General features: G+C 43.1%; 1 protein-coding gene across 1 annotated transcript in view; it reads left to right on the top strand.

Moving 5' to 3' along the window:
* GREB1L (GREB1 like retinoic acid receptor coactivator) overlaps positions 1-20,374 on the top strand; it is a 3,215,862-nt gene that overhangs the window by 2,981,180 nt on the left and 214,308 nt on the right. The window contains exon 31 of the mRNA XM_044065377.1: positions 2,000-2,204. Coding sequence (XP_043921312.1) covers positions 2,000-2,204 — 205 coding nt within the window. The remainder of the gene's footprint in view (positions 1-1,999; positions 2,205-20,374) is intronic.

Here is a 20,374-nt window from a genome sequence, read left to right as displayed (position 1 = left end):
TTACAATGAGGACGTGCTCACAATCCTGCAGGAGTTTAGGAAACCTAACACTAGAAGATCTTATTTCTCTAAATGGAAAGGATTCTCCATATGGTGTATACAAAGACAGTTGGACCTTTTTCAGGGTGATGTTCCATTTGTATTGTCATACCTGTGTGAACTCTTGCAGACAGGGTTGGTGTACTTGCACTTTGCTGCTGTTTCAGCTCGTCTGCCTTTGGACCCCCCTTTGGCACCTTGGTTGCCTGCAAAATTATTCCTAAAGGGAGTGATACATCTCAGGCCTCCCAGGAAACCCATCCCACCCCCATGGGAACTGAATTATGTTTTAGAGAAGCTCACGGGTGGCCCCTTTTGACCCAGCTTCTAAGGCCGCTCTAAAACACTGCACTTGGAAAACAATACTCCTGGTAGCCTTAACATCAGCAAGGGGTGTGTCAGAGCTACAGGTCCTCATGGCTATTCCCCCTTTCCTCACCTTCCACAAGGACAGGATAACTCTTAGGATCAACCCTTCCTTCATGCCCAGAGTGGTCAATGAGTTATCCATAAACCAAGTTATTCACCTTCCCATTTTCTTTCCTCATCCTCAGAATGACAGTGAGAGAGTCTTACACTCTTTTGATGTGCACAGACAGCTTAGGTTTTACCTTGACAAGACCAAGTCTATCAGGAAGTCACACCACTTGTTTTTCCTCTTTTCATCCCAGGACCCTGGGGAAAGCAGTGACAAAGCAGACCATTTCTGTCTGGATTTCCAAGGCAATTTCTTACTGTTATACATACCATGGAAAAGCCTTAGGATCTAAGATTAAAGCATACTCCACTAGGGCTATGGCTTCATTTGAGGCTTTCTTTAAAGGGATGGACACTGCCTCTATTTTAGAGGCAGCTACATGGACCTCTGCCCACACCTTTACCAAACATTATAGATTGGATCACATTTCCAAATCCAGGGCTGCATTTGCCAGGGCAGTCCTTCATGGATTCCTAGAAAGTAGTTCCAAGCTCCACCCTCTTTTTCCCTTTGAGCTTTGGCACTCACCCAAGGGTTTGGCATGCTGCAACATGAGAATAAAAGGACATAGAATAGTTCTGTAAAATCTTACCATAGCCGTAGATGTCGTTCTCTTCCATGTTGCAGCATTCCTTCCTTTCCTCCTTCCTCCTTTTTCCATTAAACTGTCCCTTCTTGGATGGCACTGGACTGGGGTCCAACTGGGGCACTCAGTTCTGTGGTCTGGTACGTGCAGACATCACTTTATGGCCCACATTCCCTTAGCCAATGTCAGGCATCCCACATACCCTGCAGTGACCAGAAGCTTTTGTATACTGGCTGGATGTTTGGGTAGCAAGAGAGGAAAACCTAAGGATTTTGAAATACTGCAACATGGAAGAGAAGCACATCTATGGATGTAGTAAGATTTTACATGACTATTCTTTCTTAAGGGATAGTGTTAGATGAGAGAAACTCAAGTTTAGGCTCGTCATTGGCTGTAGGTTATTTGAGTAAATATAGTGCTAGAAAACCAAACTATAAAAAATCATTTTACATAATTTGTGGTCCTCCACTGACCATTTCTCTTATTGCTGTTTGTCTCTGTACCCCCTTTCACTTTTGTCTTTTTTTATGCACCACTTTGACTTGTTTGAAGTGGAAGTCACTGTACTAATCATCTTTACAGTGGTATAAGCTGCGTTATTTGGAATGAGAAATTACTTTCCATAATGAATCTTTGCAGTATGGCTGCTATTAAAGAAGAAAATTCTGCAGTAGTTGTTGAAGTATTAATTTTGCAGTGCACAGTTCTCTGGTTTTATTTATTTTTATGTACATGGTGTTAAATCATCTACAGAATGTAGCTTGATATATTAACTGTAGTTAGCAATGTCTAAATTATTTTAGAAGATGCTGTAACCTTGAATGAAGTCATATTATCTGTGATATTCAGAACAAAGTAGAAGAAGAGAAGTGATTGCTTTTTTTTCTCCTTTTCAGAATCTTAGTTCACCAAAGAGTCCAGTTTTTACTCCAACAACCGGACGTCATGAACACGGGCTTCTGAATCTTTATCATGCCATGGAAGGAGCAGATCACCTGCACATACTGGTAGTCAAAGAGTATGAGATGCCACTTTACCGCAAGTATTGGCCCAGTCACGTCATCTTGGTTCTCCCAGGAGTATTCAACAACATGGGAGTAGGTATGCTGACTCGTACCCACATCTTCCATGTTGCACTGCTAGTGGGTGATTTTACTTGGATGATGGTGTGACAGTATGGACTAGTGCAGTGCTGTAATTCCACAGTAGTCTAGAAATGTAATTTATGAAAAGTAGTAGGCCAGTGATCAAATCTGTATTGGAAGAAAAACCTTTTTTTTGGTTTGTTTTTGTATTTGTCTAATAATGAGCAGGACGTCCAGACCCAAATGAAAAGGGCCATTTCAAATCATTCCTTAGCTAAGGTATTAGAGATTGCTGTTTCTGTGATGTATTTGACCTCATGTGCAGCTGTTTTAGATCTAGGTTGTGATTGCTGCTGTACCATAATTTCTGGTCCCACCAGCATCATCTTTTAGTTTATCACAATCCTAGAGCATAATTGGACATTCTGCAGTACAGGGGTGTTAGGATCAATGACATTCGCTTCTATTTTATTATTCTTAAACTGTATATTTACCACTGCCACAGTCCTGTAATGATGTAGGTGATCATATTTACTTTCCTCAGTACTTTCACTTCCTAACCTTGGCTGCACTGATAGAGACAGATACATCTTTCTCATAAAACAAGACAGTAGAATAGAGCCCAGCTGTGAGGGCTAGAGGGTGAAGCTGTGACTATGATAGATGACCCAAGTTCAAGTAGTGACTCAGATGCTGAAAGAGCAAGGCAGTGAAAGATGAGAGTAAGTGGCCAGTACTGGCATGCATGTCCCTGGGTGTGGGGAAACAGTGTTTTTGGTTGGCCAGTTGCAGTGGAGGCTTGCTATGCACTGAAATGGCCAGAACCGTGAACTTGGGCTTAGAGCTGCCAAACTTTTGATGGTAGTCCTTACTGCTTGTGGGTCTTACATACACTGACATGAGGAGGACATAAGAGGCCCCTGCTGTTACACTGGAGCTCATGTCAGCCTTGGGGAAGCAAGGAGAGGGCTGTTTGAAATCCCTTTCTTGCTGAGATGCAAGTTAGTGGCCAAACAACCTCCACACTGACTTGGGTGAAGACCCATATGACTGTCTCTCTCCCTTGTGCTGGAGACACTCCACTGGCAGGGTAAACACTGGGCTCAAAACCCTTAAGGAGAGGCTTCACGGTCAGCAGGCACATAGGCAGAAAGATAAACATTAGAGGAATGTAGTGTTAGAAAAAAGAAATTTGCTTACAAGAGGTTAAAAACTACATTGGAATACAACAGTTTGCTTCCCCAATGTTTTGGTAAAAGTACTTTTAGGGAATTTTTGTCGGAATAGTTATATTGGAAAGGAAATCTTTGAACTACTTAAAGGCTTTAAGACTGATGTTGATCTTTAGGAGTTGGGTTAGTAAAATGTGAGTGGTCAGCCATGTCAAAGGCTTAGGTTAAATTAATGAATATGACTCTGGTTAGGTTACCTATATCCATGTTAGTGTGCATGTCATCAGTTAAGAGTAGGGAAAGCTTGTCTCTGCCCAGATTCTATACTCACTCTTCCACAGTTTAGTAGAGATATTCTGCAAAGTGTGCAATTGAGTTTTTGTTGAGATAGCTTGGGCTGTGGTATAATGTAAAGTTCATTTAAGGCCACAGCTGAAGGGTAATGAACTTGGAAATAAGAGCATGTAATATTGGGCACTTGTGGAGTTTTAAATGGGATTCATGTAATTATTTATATTTGTATTTATTATCGGTCATAGAACATTGGTCCACATGGGCATTTTCCAGACTCTACCTAAAAGACATTCAAGAAAAGTGAAGCCACAGATACTGAACCTACAAAACTGAGTGCCACAAACATAGAAAAAAGTTTTTGCATGGAGCAATTCCTCTGTAGCCCCAGCACTCCATTACTTAAATATTTAACTCCATGGTCACACAGTTTTGGGAAAAGGACAAACACCCTGTCCTATAAAGCGTGTACCTGCAGCCCTTCTGCAACACTTTGACAAACCAAACTGTATATGCAGGTGAAAGCATGCTATATTGCAGTGACATGCAAAACAAAAACCCACACAAACAAACACAAATTCCTGAATTCTTGTGCAGTACAACAAAACATTTCCCCCCTCTTGTCAAAGCACATAAATGACCACAAAAACATCCGGCTTTGCAGAAAGTAGTTTTAGGCTTGTGGTTGTGATTGTTGTAAATCAGATGAAGATGAAACTGCACTCAACAAAGTTACATTTTATTATTTTATTGTAGTAGAAGGAGATGGAAGTTGGGTATAAATTGAGAATTAGACCATCCAGAGCAGCAGTAAAGGAGAAAATTTCCAGTAGATTGCCAGGCAGACGGTGACATCAGGCTTCTCTACATGTGGTCAATAACCAGTTGATAAGGCTTTAACCTCCAGAAGACAGGTTGTCAAATTTTCAACCGTAGGTAGTTTTCTGGATAGGTAAGAACTGTCAGATTACTGAGCGCTGTTTTGTGAGGTTTTTCTTTTCCTTCTGCTTCACTGCCATGGAGTTAGGCTTGCCCTTCTTGAAAAAACACTTAACTCAATCTGCGCTAGCTGGTTTTAAGTGTGTTATGTCCTTAATCAGTTGTGATAAAGTCCCTCCTTTGATGCAGTCGTGCTGCAGTTGTTCACAGGGGAAATGTGTCGTCATGTACACAAGGACTAGTTAATAATGCTGCTTCCCTGCCTTCTTCCTTGTCCCTGCTTTTTTAAAATTTGTATTCATTTGTTAGTTAAGTAAGTGAACTGTTAATCCTGAGCACTGTTCCACCACAACTCAGGTTACAAAGGTAAGACTAAATGCAGTTTATTATGTGGTCATTTTTAGAGTAGCCAGTTAGCAAGCTTGGGAAGTCAGATTAACTGAACTTGTCAAAGACTCATTCTAGCAGAGTAAAAACATGTACTCTACATCAACAGTGACCAGAGTTCAGGACTGAATTTTTGAGCGACATAAATTGTAACCACTTAAGCACATTGCCACTTCAAAAGTTTTCCATCATGGGTAGCCTGCTTTGTAATTTCCAGTCATTGCAACATGTGTTAAATTCTATTTTGGTAGCATATACAAAAGCACTGGCTGTAGGCTTTTCCATGCTCTTTATATTACTATGATTTCATGGCTTCTTTTTCTGTGCTTTCTTTTTTTGCTCACACAGTATCAAATTGTTAATCATAAGAAGCCCTTTAGCAATGCGATCACTTATCTGTTGTTGCTAGTGACATTGGGCCAGTCCACTGGTAAAGGGGGTGAAGCACCATTTTCGCTACTTTTTCTGCCATATGCCATCTGTTCCCTTCCAGACAGTTTTCATAGAATAAGTACCCACTTGGGAATATTTTTTGATTACTTTAGACTGCTGAAGTAGAATTTTGTTGAACTGTATAGATTCGTTCAGTGGTCCATGTCACTGGAAAAGCTTTACAAGTAAGCGTGTCTACGGAAGGCTAAGTCTGTCTCTTGTTTGAGGGAGACCCACCAGATTTTCACCTTCAGATATTGTGCAACCTTCAGTTTGGAAATGCACCTTCATTAGACTTGAAATTTATAGGCAACCCTGGGGCATAAAAAAAAAAATTGCTGCTGTACTGCAAAGGAGCATTTGCTCCCTCTACATGAGGCCTTCCCATGCCAGCCAGAAGTGTAAGAGGTCTCTGAAGGAAGATTGTAGATGCAAGAAAATGGAGTTGCAGAATAAAAAATAAATAATGGTGAAAGAACAAGACATAGAGTGAGAGGCCTTAGTAACCCTGCCAGTCCCAACAAAGCCAGAGGATATTGGCCCAGGTGAGGCATTACCTTGCCAAGGTCTGGCGCCTGTGGTCTGCTCCAGCTGTGTCCTACTTCTGCTGACCCATTTGGAGTCAGATAGTGGGACTTCTTGTCACATGGCTTTCCAGACCTCCACTGAAGGTAACAAGATAAGCAGACCAGATACAGGTGTCTGTCTCTCAGAAGGTTAAGCTGCAGCATCTGATATGTTTGTAACAAGATATTTATACTGAATTTGCACAAGAACACCTGGAGGCCTCCCTGGTTAAGCAGGTTCCTGTAAGGAAGACCCTCCATTTCAGTGTTTCAGGTCAAGGCATTGGTTCTGCCGATATTAATTTGTGCCAGGTTTAATTACAGGAAATTTGCCATGTAATACATGGATGAATGGCACAGACTTAACCTTCAGGAAGTTCATCCTTCAACTGTGGGAGTCCTACATTGAGAAGGCAAATTCCTCCCCACGATTCCTCAACAGTTGGACAAGGGAGATTTGGTGTACTCCACACAGGTCTGTTCACCCCTCAGGCTATGATACTGTAGGTGAAAAAGCCGTACTGTCTCACACTGCACCAGAAAAGATTTTTCTTTGGAGGAATGTTTAATCTGATGGGGGAACACTTTAAATGGGGTCTGAGGAGGTTTTTGAAATCCAGGAATAGTTGCCTGGACCTATTAGGTATTGAAGAATCATGCCACTGGCAGTTGCCCCAGTATTCCAAACCATTGAAGATGTATTTGACAAGGTATTCCCTTGACTTTGACTCCCAAATTCTAGTATCCAAGAAACTTGAAAGGCTTTATGTAGTGCAGGAAACCTGTAAATGCTGGTTTAAAATCCCAGTAGTGGACTTAGCATTTATTTCTTTGGATACTGCAAGACATCTCTCTCATCCTCTTAGCAGAGGAAATCTGGACAAAGCCTAAAATAATTGGGGGGCAAAGGCCAAAAATAGGGACAGATTTTAAGTATTGCCCTTATAAGCCTAGAAAGTTGCTAGAGTAAAGGGATTGGTGTCAACACACACAATCACACACTGAAGGATATGAAGTCTGAAACTCAAATATATGGTATAATTTAGTGAAGTAAGTCCTCATTGACTTGCCTGAAAAACACAAATTTTATAAGGAACAGACCAAAGTACTACATCATATTGGAAGCAAAGTACTACATCATATTGGAAAGATGGTCTTTCAGCTCTACTGTTGATGGCTACAGCCATTAGCTGCTAAATGCACATTATTAAATGCTAGGGAAACCTTCAAGCAGATACAGTGACAGATGAGGCTCCGAGTGATGGCATTGATCACTTAACTCAATTGGCAGTTAAGATGGGAACGACAGCTATCAAAAAGTATGTGATGCATGGCTCTATGAAGAAGCCCTGACTGTAACCCAGGCAAACAGGGTCTGATTAGTGACCCCATCACCGGAGAGACCAGGCAGGGAGGGATAGGTGTGAAGGGGGTATGGCTCATTCACCTCTTCCAAGGGGTGGGGTGAGAGGTTGTGCACACTCCGAGCACATCTGAAGGTAAGATTTCTTTGATGGCCTGTGGAAACTGTCTTTTTCTTTTTTTTTTTTTAATTAAACAAGAAACATCTTTATTAAATTATCACTTATGACATAGGGAATCATACATTTATATAAATTAAAACAAACCATACTGACGTAATTTTAGTTGCAAACATACATCACTTATAATCTATCCAGTCACTGTCAGTCAAACATTACATAGCTCATTCAAATCCTGCCTTCTTTTAAACCTCATTACTTGTCTCCTTGTATCTTTCCCAGTTTCCATTTTTTCTATAAACAAACTAAACTTTAAACTTAAACCACACAGAGGCAGCGAATAAACTGTTTGTAGCTACCAGTTTATTCGCTGCCTCTGTGTGGTTCCATTTTTTCTATGTAATTTGCTTCTCCCCTTTTCTAAAGATCCGATTACCAGTTGTTTTTGTGGAAGCTGTCTCTTGTGCTCGATGTAGGAGAATGAGGTTGTTTGCTGGTGTGCATCCTTCACAGAAGCAGTTAACTCTGCAGAGGCGGAAACCTATTGTGCACATCCTAGCTTCCTTAGCTTGAGTGATTGTGCCAGTGATGGAGAATAAATGGGCCAATTGACTGATGTGGTGGAGGTGCTTATAAATGGTAGGCAATAGGAGCAGTGGGTAGCAAAAAATGTAGGTGTGATGCCATTGATGGTTGTGGCAGCAGAACAACAGGCAAGATAGTTTTACTTAGGCATGCCTGGCTGAGGATAAGGATGCCACCCTAGCTAGATAATATTAAAGAGTAGCTATTGGATGCCTTGCAGGTAAAAAAAAAAATTGCCTGCCCTCAAAAAAATAAAATAAACAAAGAAAAGTCTAGAAGAAAATGGTAAACTCTGGAGTCAGTCAGACATTGCCCCCTCCCCCATAGAGGTATATTAGGAATTGTTTTGCAAAACAGTGGACCCTTTTTCAGTAAAAATGTAAAAAGCAACCAGTTTTAATTAATCCATTTGAGGAAAAAAAAATAGCAGGGTAGGGCAAGGGGTGGCAAGGCTTCTTCCTCCACCCAATACCTCACTTATAAGGAGGTACGGTGTCTCCCTTTAAAGAAAATGAATTCATCCTGACTTTAGACAAATGAATGAAAGTAGTTAAAAACCTCAGGTTGTGAAATATGATTAAAGACCTTTTTGCCCTTTATGAGCATGGACGGCCCTCGGAACATTACAGTTATGCTCCAAAAACAGAAAAAAAGCTAAGCTTGTTAAGCAGCTTTCTGATGTCAAAAAGGTGCTTAAACTTCTGTTAAATACCCTTAAGATTTGGTCATTTGCTAAGAGAGTAACACTGGATAGTGACAGCTGGCAAAGAGTAGCAGCAAAAAACAAAACAGCTTTTAAGAGCTGTAAGATGTACTTCACTCAGCCAGATTTGTAAAAAAAAAAAAAATGTGGCAGAAGCAGCTTTTATTTATTTACAGTTTGTTGACTGTGCTAGTCCCTCTAGGTCAATGGCCTCTCTTCAGTGGCGTTCCAAGGTAACATTCGTACTGAATAATAGAAACTTGTCCAGGGCAACGAGGATCTTCCTTTACTCTTTTAGATAAGTGAGAGTGGGATCTTTTACATCCAACTGAGCTACCCCCAACCCAAACAAAGGGGACTCAATTTACTGTATAATTTGAAGGAAATGCACACTATGGAGTGCAGCACTCTTTTAAATCCACCCACAAGCTGAACCCATTTTACAAGCCACCTTGGAACCGGATGTAGGCACATTCAGAGAGTCCTCACAGACATTGTCTCCCGGTGTCCAGAGGAAACCTAGGCTCATCGTGTCTGAAGGCCTAAGAGGAATCACCTACATTGTAGTGAGAGTATGTTGAGTCAGATCTGGTCGAATGCAGGCCTACATCTGTCCCTCCCTCTTTGCATCGGATGGACGCTCTTGCAAAGAAAAAACAGAAAACTGAACATTCCTCTCTCCATTCAGACCCCCAGAAAGAGTGGCAGAATTTTAAACAAGGCCTCTTCAAGGCCTTCATGGCTCTGAGGCCTCCCTCAGGCCAGCCTGCTTCCCCTCATAAAAGGGCGAGAGCACAAGATACTTCAGAGGAAGGTTCTTCCTCTGATGAAGATAGCAACTCAGCTTACTCATCCCAGATTCCTTCCCCTTGCACTGCACTTCCCCAGAGGAAAATTTGAATGGGACAGAATCCCCTATGGAGGAGATTTCCTTTGGTGAGACTATCTCAGAAATGAGAGATAATTTTAAAATGAGGCAGATCACAAATGTCTAAGGTCCAAAAGCAATAATATGACCTTCAGGTGTAGACCCTTAGTCCTTCTGCCATTCCTGCAGTTATTCCAGCCTTTTTGGATGGCTTCACCTCCATGTCTTTACACCCTGACATGCAACCTCTGGCCCCAAAAAAGCCAGATAGTTATTACAAAGTGCATCAGGATTAAAATTTCCTTTTCAAGGCTCCTGTGGCAGACCCCTCTGTGATTTCAGTAGCCTTTGATAAGGCTTCCAGGTCTCTCTTCCTTCTACGTCCCTCAGACAAGGATACTAGGCAATTGAAGAGGCTGAGTAAGAAAATGTATACTTGAGCAACTTTAGCTTTCAGATCACTGAATTACCAGGCCCACATTACTAAGTACACCTTGGACCTTATGTCACAGTTGTCAAAGATAGTGTCTGGCATGCCAGACTCAGAATAAAGCATTGGCATCCTCTCTTATTGGTGCATCCTCATATGTGGCCAGACATTCAATCATTAAATGCAGCTATGATGCAGTTGAGGCCACTTATCGAGCTGCAACTTCTTCCTCTGCATTAAGACAGCTCACCTGGTTGAGGCTACAATCCCTCCCTGAGGACATCAAGGCAAAACTCATGGATACACCCTTTGACAACATCACTTTATTTGGCAAACCATTTGCAGAACTGTTAAAGTCCCTGCAGGAAAAGAGCAAAGAGCTGAAAGACCTTAAACATATCTTGGTCTCTCCAGTGCCTAAATTTCATGGGAGTTACCTTGGTAAACAGGTCTTTGTCCGCATGCAATCCCGGACCCCCTAATCTAAACCCTCCAAGGTTACCAAAAAACACGTCAGTTTTCCTCTTCTTCCTGCGATCTCCAGTTGGCTAACAGCCCTTTCATAATAGAATGGGCTCTTCATCCTGACTCCTCAAAAAGTCATTGCTCCCCTCCCCTCTCCCTGTGCCTTACCCTGTCTCTTCCTGTCTGAGAATCCATCACTCAAGACTCTTGGGTCCTCTGAGTATAGTGAGCTGCAGACTTAAGGGATTCCCTGCGGGCCGTTCTGTCAGAGATGCTGGGTGAGCAGATTGGATTCACTGGGGAGATGATTTTTTTGAGCTATGAAACTGAATCGGAATTGTCTAGACATAGTAAAGCCTTGCTGAGTCTAATTATGGCATCTGCCAAAAAAGCAGTTACTAGAAAATGGAAATCAAAGTCTAGACCAACTTTACCAGAAGTAGTGAATATAGTAACAGAGAGAAAACAGCTGGAATTGGGATATTTAGAAAACAGAAGGAGCAAACTACATAGGGAAAATGGGAATTGTGGGAACAATATGTGCAGAGAAGGAACAAGGTTTAAGAGGCATGATTTGAGTGAGCCATATAATACTTAACTGACAATGAATGGAAGTGGTGTATAATGTTTGCAACTACAGTTGTTTCAATGGTGTCTGTGATGTATAATGTTTGCAGCTAACATGGTGTGAATGTTTGTTTTTCATTTATATAATTGTAAGATTGCCTATGTCATACGTGATAATTTAATAAAGATGTTTATTGGAAAAAAAAAAGACACTCTGGTCCACAGCATAATCAGAAACAGATACTTTGTTCTCAAAAAAAAAAAAAAAAAAAACAAATCAGGAAGCCAAAAGCATAGATTTTATTCTCCTAGTACCGTGGCCTTTCACCTTCAAGAGGTAACAGATACTGCATGGTCTGGCGCACAGTACCTCTTTTCAAGGGTATCCCTCAACCCCCAAAAGAACAGCTACCTCTCTCCCCCCCATATTCAGAACCTGCTAGAGCAGGCCACAAATCCATCCTGTGCTCCCTCTCCAGAAAGGAGGAGGCTTCTATTCTCACATTTTGCTAGTTCCCAGGAAAGAAGGCTCGTGGAGACCCATCCTAGACCTCTCCTTTCTCATCAACTTTCTGAAAGTGCCCTCCTTCAAAATGCTAACTCTCCAGACCCTTTTCCCCCTTATCTTCCCTCAGGCCTTCCTAGCATCTGTAGACATCAAGGATGATTATCTCTATATCCCCCATTCATCCCAAGTACAAGAAATTCCTATGTTTTTCTATGGGCTCCTGGCATTTTTAGTTCTCTGCCTTGCCTGTTGGCCTTTCCACTTCCCCCAGAATCTTCACAAAGTGCCTAGCGCCAGTGGTCACCTTCTGCAAACCCCAAGGCATTCAGTCTTCCCATATGTAGATGCCCTTTTGTTCCAAGCCAACTCTCCGGAGGAACTGAAAAACAACCTCCACTCAGCCATGGCCATTCTGCATCACCTGGGGTTTACTATCAACTTAAAAGAATCTACTCTTGCCCCATCCCAAGACCATGCTTTTCTGGAATGCAGATTACAAAACAACAAAATTATGGTGTCCCACCCCATCCTCGCGAAGGCTCAGGAGATCTCCCTAGTTTTCTCAGAGATTCTCCCCCTCAAACTCTTGTCTGCAAAACATTTTCTACATCTCTTAGGACCGATCACCTCTACCATCCCTATTCTATCCCTGGCAAGGCTCCACATGAGGAAATTCCAATGGTTTCTGAAGTCATTATGTTCTCCGCATGCCCACCCACTAGAATTTCCGATACCACTTCCACCCTGCCTAAAGTAGAAGCTCAAGTGGTGGATACGACAATTGTCTGTAAATTCAGGACTTCCCATTCACCAATTGGCCCCCAACTCAGGCACTGCGCACAGATGCTTCGGATTCAGGTTAGGGAGAAGCTCTGAGCCAACACACAGTTCAAAGTCAGGTGGACCCCCTCTGAGAGCAAAGACCACATAAATGTTAGAAAAAAGTCCTTTCAACCCTTCCTGAAACTGACTGGGAAGGTTGCATATCTACACAGACCATATGACTGTTCTGTGGTATCTAACCAAGCAGGGGAGGACAAGATCTTACCTTTTTGCAGACTAGCCTTACAGGCTTGGGAACTAGCCTGCCTAATGGAAGCATCTCTCCAGGCAATCTACATCCCTTTCAGTCAGAATTCTGTAGTAGACACACTGAACAGATCCAGAACATAGGCCCTTGAGTGGATGCTTTACAGGGATGTGTTCCTGAACATTATCCACCAGTGGGGTGTTCCACAGATAGACTTGTTTGCCTCCCCTCTGAACAAACAACTTTCAGAATCACATCCTCAGTCATGGAAAGTGGGCACCTCATCACTCTCTTGGAAGAGGAAGATGTTCATCGTGTTTCACTGTTGCAGTCATTACACTTGGGTTATCCTGCTGGCAGGCGACCCGCAGTCTGCCCGAGTTCCAAAGTCTTGGTCCGGCGTCGGTTGTTGTCGCCTCTTCCCTGACATCAGTGCGCCAGGGTTATAAAAGTTGCAACCAACGCCATTTTCTCCAGTCTTTCTTGCCGTGCGGTGCCCGAAGCAAAAGCAGTTCGCAAGTGCCGGTTGGCCGACTCCTGAGATTTTCAAAATTGAATTTCGGAACCGAAGTCTTTAATAAAGCCAAGTACCCCATTGGGGAAACTTTTTCTTGCTCCAGTCCCATCTCAGTAAAAGTTAATAATTGTATTTCTTGTGGGAAGCAAATACCTCATAAGGACTTTCACTCTTACTGCATTCCTTGCCTAGGCCCTGACCACGACGTTACTAGTTGTCGGTTTTGTGCTAGATTCAATAAACGCACTATTAAACGGTTTGATTTTGCTTTACATTATTTTGGATGAAGATTTAATTATATAATGCCGTCGGAACAACCGACTGTAATGTATAAAAAACGCAAAGACAAAGAAAAAGACAGGCATCCGAGGACCAAAACCGACGACGAAGCCTCTTCTAGGCCAGTCGCCAGTTCTCAGTGAGATGCTTTTGCAGCCCCTGACACCCACTACCTCAGAGCTACAGGCCCTAACCGACAGCCACGTGAAGACACTGAGGCCTGTGGAAACTCAAGGTATTGGGCCTACCGAAACTATACCCTCAGATGGGTCCAGAGCCGCTGAGCAGAGCAGGCACCGACTTCTGAGGGTGTTTTCAGACCTTCACAGTTTACAATTAAGGCTACTACAGCAGCAAAGGCAAAGTCAAAACCACCAATAAAGACAAGGAAACAAGTGCAGCATTCTCCAGAACAGTCATCCATGCCAAAGAAACAGATGCTTAAAATGGCCGAAGACCTTATTACTTTAATCAGGGGCTCCCATCCCCCTCCTGACAAAAGGCTTAGGCAAGACATTGATTATGATTCCTCTGATCAGGTTTCCATTTCCTCTGATTCTTCTTCTGATCAGGGCTATTCTCTCCCAACCTATGAGGACTCTGATGCCGAAGAGTCCATTCCTTCAGCCTCACCGCCTGAGGATTATTCTTTTGGGGAAATCCTGCACACCATGAGGGAGCATTTCCATTGGGAGAGCCAGGATTACTCAGAATCCAAGAAAAGGTTCAGAGATTTCCTTTTATTGCCTCAGCACAGGCCCCTGGCTATCCCCCCTGTGCTTGATATTGTAGATGATGTTTTTTCTGAATCCAGTTTGTCTCCACAGATTCTTTACCCCCTGCACCAGTAAAGCCAGACAGGTACTACAGGGTCCCTGACTCTCATACATTTCTTTATAAAAATCCCACTGCAGACCCAGAAAAAATTTCTCGGGGTCCTAAAGGGGTTAAAGCTTCCACTGCCAAAAATCCTGTCCCCTCAGATAGGGATTCCAGAGCTCTGGACAGATGGGGGAAAAAATTTACACTTCTGCTACTTTAGCTGTAAGAGCTTTAAACTGTCAGTTTCGCATGCTTAAATATCAACAGTATCTCATGTCATTGTTGAAGCAGAAAATGGTTACAAATATAGAAAATCCTGACAGTAAAGAAATGCAGGATTTATTGCATGCAGTTGAACATGTGGGAAAGCATACTCTGCAATGTGGTTTTGATTCATTAGAGGCTTCTTGTAGAGTCGCAGTTACAGGCTCAGTAATTCGAAGACATGCTTGGTTGAAAACAAAGTTTACCTGAACATGTTAAAATAAAATTATTGGATGCTCCACTACAGCATGATACTTTGTTTGGTGTTAAGGCAGAAGAGGTGTTAAAGAAAATGGAGGATAAACCAAAGTCAATGCAAACGGTGAAAGATTTCTTACAGGTTCAACCACCTAGATTTAGCAGAAACTGGCCTTCAAAAAATTGGTCCTTTCCAGTGTCAGACAGGCCACAAAGAGGCAGATACAGATGCCCAAGAGGCAGATCTCAGCCCCAAGGCTCCTACAGACATGAACAATGGGGTACTTCAGCCCCTAAAGGAGAAGACAAATCACAACCTTATAGGAAACAGTCACAATGACTTCCCTCTGCAAATGCCAAGCTCTTACCAGTTGACAGCACCCCTAGGGGGAAAGCTAGCACTTTTCTCAAAAAATTGGCACATGATCACCCAAGACCAATGGGTGCTGAATATAATTTCTCAGGGGTACAGTTTCCACTTCCACACACTTTCAAAACCAAAATGTATGCCAAACCTGCCACAAAACCAATGGGCAGAGACACAAAAACAGATTGCTGCTCTTACGGATATGGGAGCTATTCAAAAAGTTCCACAAGAAGAACAGGGACAAGGATTTTACTCAAGACTTTTCTTAGTACCCAGAAAAGACAAAGCCTGGAGACCAATACTGGACCTGTCAATCCTGAATACTTTCCTGGATGTTCCAAAATTCAAAATGTTTACACTTCAACAACTTCTGCCCATGCTGGGCAAGGAGGCTTGGCTAGTTACTTTGGATCTCAAGGAGGCATACCTGCACGTCCCAATCAGACAATCGTGCAGAAGATACCTCAGATTTATAGCAGGCTCAATGCATTACCAATTCTCTGCACTGCCCTTTGGCTTATCTACTGTGCCCAGGGTCTTCACAAAATGCCTGGCACCAGTAATTGCATTTTGCAGACAAAAAGGAATTCAAATTTATCCCTACTTGGACGACTGCCTTTCTCAAGCAGAGAGCAAGGACATTCTTCTAAAGCACCTGGCATTTGTAAAAAGATTGTTAATTTGCCTAGGGTACACAGTAAATGAAAATAAATCAAAACTAGTGCCCTCTCAAGAGATAATATTCTTGCATGCAAGCTTAAATACAACTGCCCAGATGGCTTGTCTCATGCCAGACAAACAAAGGCAACTGACTCATTACTTTCAAATGATGGCAACAAAGACCCAGCTCCCTGCAAGAAAAATTCTGCAGGCCCTGAGTTTCATGGCATCCTGCATTCTTCTAATTCCATATGCAAAACTGCATATGAGGAAACTACAATGGTATCTTAAAAAGTGTTTGGACTCAGCATTGTCACAGCCTAGAGACAATCATAACCTTGATTCCCTGCCTACAACAGGAGTTTCGATGGTGGTCCCAGACCTGTCACCACAACAAGGGACAGCCTTTCACCTTGCCTACAGCCAGGCAGACAATAACAACAGATGTATCGGATTATGCCTGGGGAGCACATAGGCAGGAAAATGTATTCAGGGCACGTGGCCCAAGGAGCAAATGCATCTTCACATCAATCAAAAGAGATGCTAGCTGTACAGAATGCCCTGACAGCCTTCAAGGACCCGATACATCCAGGACAACTACTAATAAAGATGGACAATACCACAGTTATGTGGTACATAAACAAGCAAGGGGGCACACATTCCTACCCCCTATGCAGACAGGCCATGACTTTGTGGAACACAGCACTGACCTACCAGGTACATCTGCAAGCACAATTCCTGCCAGGAACAAAAAATACACTGGCAGACGAACTAAGCAGAAATCTCATGGATCCTCATGAATGGAAGCTAAATCCACAAGTATTCAACATGATAACAAGGAAATGGGGTCGCCCAGACATAGATCTTTTTGCCTCCCCTCACAATTGCCAAATACAGAAATTTTGCACAAGGACTTATCACTCTCAAGCATGGAAAGTGGATGCTCTATCATTCAGCTGGAAAAAACTGACAGTCTGTGCCTTCCCTCCGATGCCTCTTCTCACCAAGGTCCTTCTAAAAGTCAGGCAAGAGAGGCCAAAAATGATACAGATTGCACCAGACTGGCCACGCCAGCACTGGTACCCAATCCTAAAAACTTTGTCCCAAGGCCCACCTTGGCCTCTACCTCAAATCCCTCATCTTCTGACACAGCAAAACAATCAGACTCTGCACAGTCAACTCAGAACCTTAATCAGCATGGCAGATAATGTCGCCACTCAGACTGCACTTCTCTCTCTAAAGCTGTTATGGATGTAATTTTGGAAGCCAGGAGGGTCCAGCACTAGGAAATCTTATGCAGAAAAATGGAAGAGATTCTGTGCTTGGAACCAGGCACAAGGGCTCGACCCACTGGTCCCTAATATACCTCAGATTTTGCAATACCTGACTGAGATGTTGGACAAAGGCCTATCTTTTTCATCTATCAAAATCCATGCCTCTGCCATTTCAGCTCATTTCAATACGGATACTCCTATTTTTTCACATCCTCTACTACGACAGTACCTCAGAGGGGCAAAGAATATAAGACCCCCTAGGAGAGCACCAGTACCTACTTGGGACCTCAGCTTTGTTTTAGAAAAACTAACACTGCCTCCATTTGAACCAGCCAGCACAGCTGATCTAAAATTCTTGTCATGGAAAACTGCTCTGCTCCTAGCAATAACTTCAGCAAGAAGAGTCTCAGAGTTACATGCATTGATGGCTGTGGAACCTTTCCTCAGTTTTCATCAGGACAGGGTTTCTCTTAGGACAAACCCAACATTCATGCCAAAAGTGGTCTCCAATGTGGCCTTAAACCAAACCATTCATTTACGTACTTTGTACCCAAATCCCCAGAATAAAGGGGAAAGACTTCTGCACGCTTTTTACTTGGACAAAACAAAAGCTTTCAGAAAAAGTGAGGAACTGTTTGTAGCTTATGCTGCAAGGATCACAAAGAAAGCCTATTACAAAGCAGACAGTCTCCAAATGGATAGGACTCTGCATCCGCTTCTGTTATGCACAACATGGCAAATCTGTGCCTAAGGGCATTAGGCCTCATTCTACCAGAGCAGCAGCCACTTCAGCAGCTTTCCTCAGAGGGGTACCAGCCAAGGACATATTAGAAGCTGCAACCTGGAGCTCAGTGCACACTTTTACCAAGCACTACCACCTACCTCTCTACTCCAAATCCAGAGCAGGCTTTGCCACTGCAGTTCTGCAGGGCTTGTTAGCCTCGCCATATCCAATCTAGACCCAACCACCCATCCTCAGCTTTGGGATTCTACCCAAGTGTAATGACTGCAACAGTGAAACATGATGAACATAGTACAGTTGTGTACCTACCATAAATGTAGATGTTCGAGTGTATTCACTGTTGCAGTCCAGGTTACCCACCCACCATCCCCCTCTTTGCTGGGACTATTCTGTACTTCTCAACTCTATACAACCTATGTGGTGAATTTGCTTGTAGATGAAGGAAATGATTATAGTAATATATGCATGGTTGTTTGGCAGATTTTTATCTTTTCAGCCTTCCTATCTGGGGGCACCTGACATCTGGGGCAAGAAAAACTGAAGAAAATGGCGTCGGTTGCAACTTGTATACCCCTGGCGCACTGACGTCAGGGAAGAGGTGACAGCAACGCCGGACCAAGACTTTGGAACTCGGGCCGACTGCGGGTCGCCTGCCAGCAGGATAACTGAAGTGTAATGACTGCAACAGTGAATACACTCGAACATCTACATTTATGGTAGGTACACAGCTGTACTTTTCTTTATGCATACCCTCCCCTACCACTCATCCCGAAAGTCCTGCTGCAAATTCAGTGGGACAAACCAGATGTCTCACTGGTGACTCCCTGTTGGCCAAGACAGCACTGGTTCCCCCTTCTCCTACACCTAGCCAAGGGCAGTCATCATACATTACCTGACAGAGTGGACTTGCACAGAACAAGGACTCCCTCATCCACCCACACCTGGAAACTCTTCAGCTGACTCTGAGTGATAGAGCCGTGATTCTTTTCTGACACCTTTAGTCTGAGGATGTGCTTCAGGTCCTGCAGAAGGCCAGGAAATCCAATATATGGAAATCTTACCTTTCCAAGTGGAAGAGATTTTTGCTTTGGTGTCTTGCTAGAAACCTGGACCCACTTACGGTGGATCCCCCTATGATTCTTTCATGTCTGTGAAAATTGCTTAATGCGGGTTTAGTTTATTTCTCTATAAAAGCTAATCTGTCAGCTATCTCTGCATGTCTGCCTCTTTCTCCTCCTGTAGCTTCCAGATATGAGGCCAAACATTTTCTAAAAAGCGCCCACCACATTAGACCTCCCAGGAGACCTGTAGCCCCCCCGGGATCTTAACTTTGTGCTAGAGAAACTCAGTCAAGCACCTTTTGATCCAGCCTCCTCTAGCTACCTCAAACACTGTACCTGGAAAACTGTTCTGCTGGTGGCTGTTAAATCCACCAGGCGTGTTTCAGAACTTCAAGCCCTAATAGCTTCTCCGCCCTTCCTGACATTCCACAAAGACAGGGTTTCACTTCGCACTAATCCTTTCTTCATGCCAAAGGTAATTAATGAATTGCCCTTAAACCAGGCCATTCATCTAATTACCTTATTTCCCTGTCCCCCAAAACAATAGTGAGAGGATCCTACACACTCTTGATGTACACAGACAACTCATGTTCTATCTCCACAAGACTTAAACCTTTTAGGAAATCAGACCAACTATTTGTCTCTTTCTACCCCAGGGCTCTGGGATTGTCTGTATCCAAACAGACCATCTCCAACTGGATTTCAAAATGCATTTCTTTCTGCTATGCCCACCATGGTAAAGTCCTTCCTGGCACAGTCAAATATCACTCTTCTAGGGCAATGTCTTCCTCAGGGGCCTTCCGCAAAGGGCTGGACAGTAACTCCATTCTAGAAGTAGCTAATTGGACATCTGTCCACACCTTCACCAAACATTACAAACTGGATTCTATCTCCAGATCCAGGGCAGGGTTTGGCAGGGCCATTCTTCATGGTTTCTTGGAAAATTCTTCTGTCACCTCCACCTCCCTTTCTGCATGAGCTTTGGTATTCTCCCGCATGTAAAGAATACTGCAACAAATGAGTAGAAGGACACAGATTAGTTGTGTAAGAACTTACCATAACAGATGCCCATCTCTTCTCTGATGCAGTGTTCTGTCCCACCCTCCTTCACCACTTTCTTCTATTCTTGGCTGTATTGATTCTCTTCCCTTTGGACTGTCTCTATGCCTGGGGCTTCAGTTCTGAGGATGGTGCGCACATATGTCACTTTTATGGCCTACGTCCGATAGCCTACATCAGACGCACTGTGCACCCTGCCGTAGTAAAAGACTTTGATATACTGGCCAATGTCAGGTCACCTTGGCAGGCCACTCCCTCATGTAAAGAATACTGCAGCAGGGAAGAGAAGGGCATATATCACTACGGTAAGTTCTTACACAACTAATTTTTTTTTTTTAAGGGGGGGGGGGACACTGGATCTGAATTGTCTAGACATAGTAAGGCCTTGTTAAGTTTAATTCTGGTGGCTGCCAAAAAAAGTAATTACTTAGAAAATGGAAATCAAAGTCTATGTCAACTGTATTTGTAGTTCTGAATATTGTAACAGAGATGAAATAACTGGAAGTGGGATCTTTAGAA

This window comes from Protopterus annectens, chromosome 3.part0 (genome assembly GCF_019279795.1).
Source record: "Protopterus annectens isolate FY-2018-M chromosome 3.part0, PAN1.0, whole genome shotgun sequence".
Classification (NCBI taxonomy): domain Eukaryota; kingdom Metazoa; phylum Chordata; order Ceratodontiformes; family Protopteridae; genus Protopterus; species Protopterus annectens.
The sequence above is the reverse complement of the archived record's forward strand: the minus strand, read 5'-3'. Positions and strand labels throughout refer to the sequence as shown.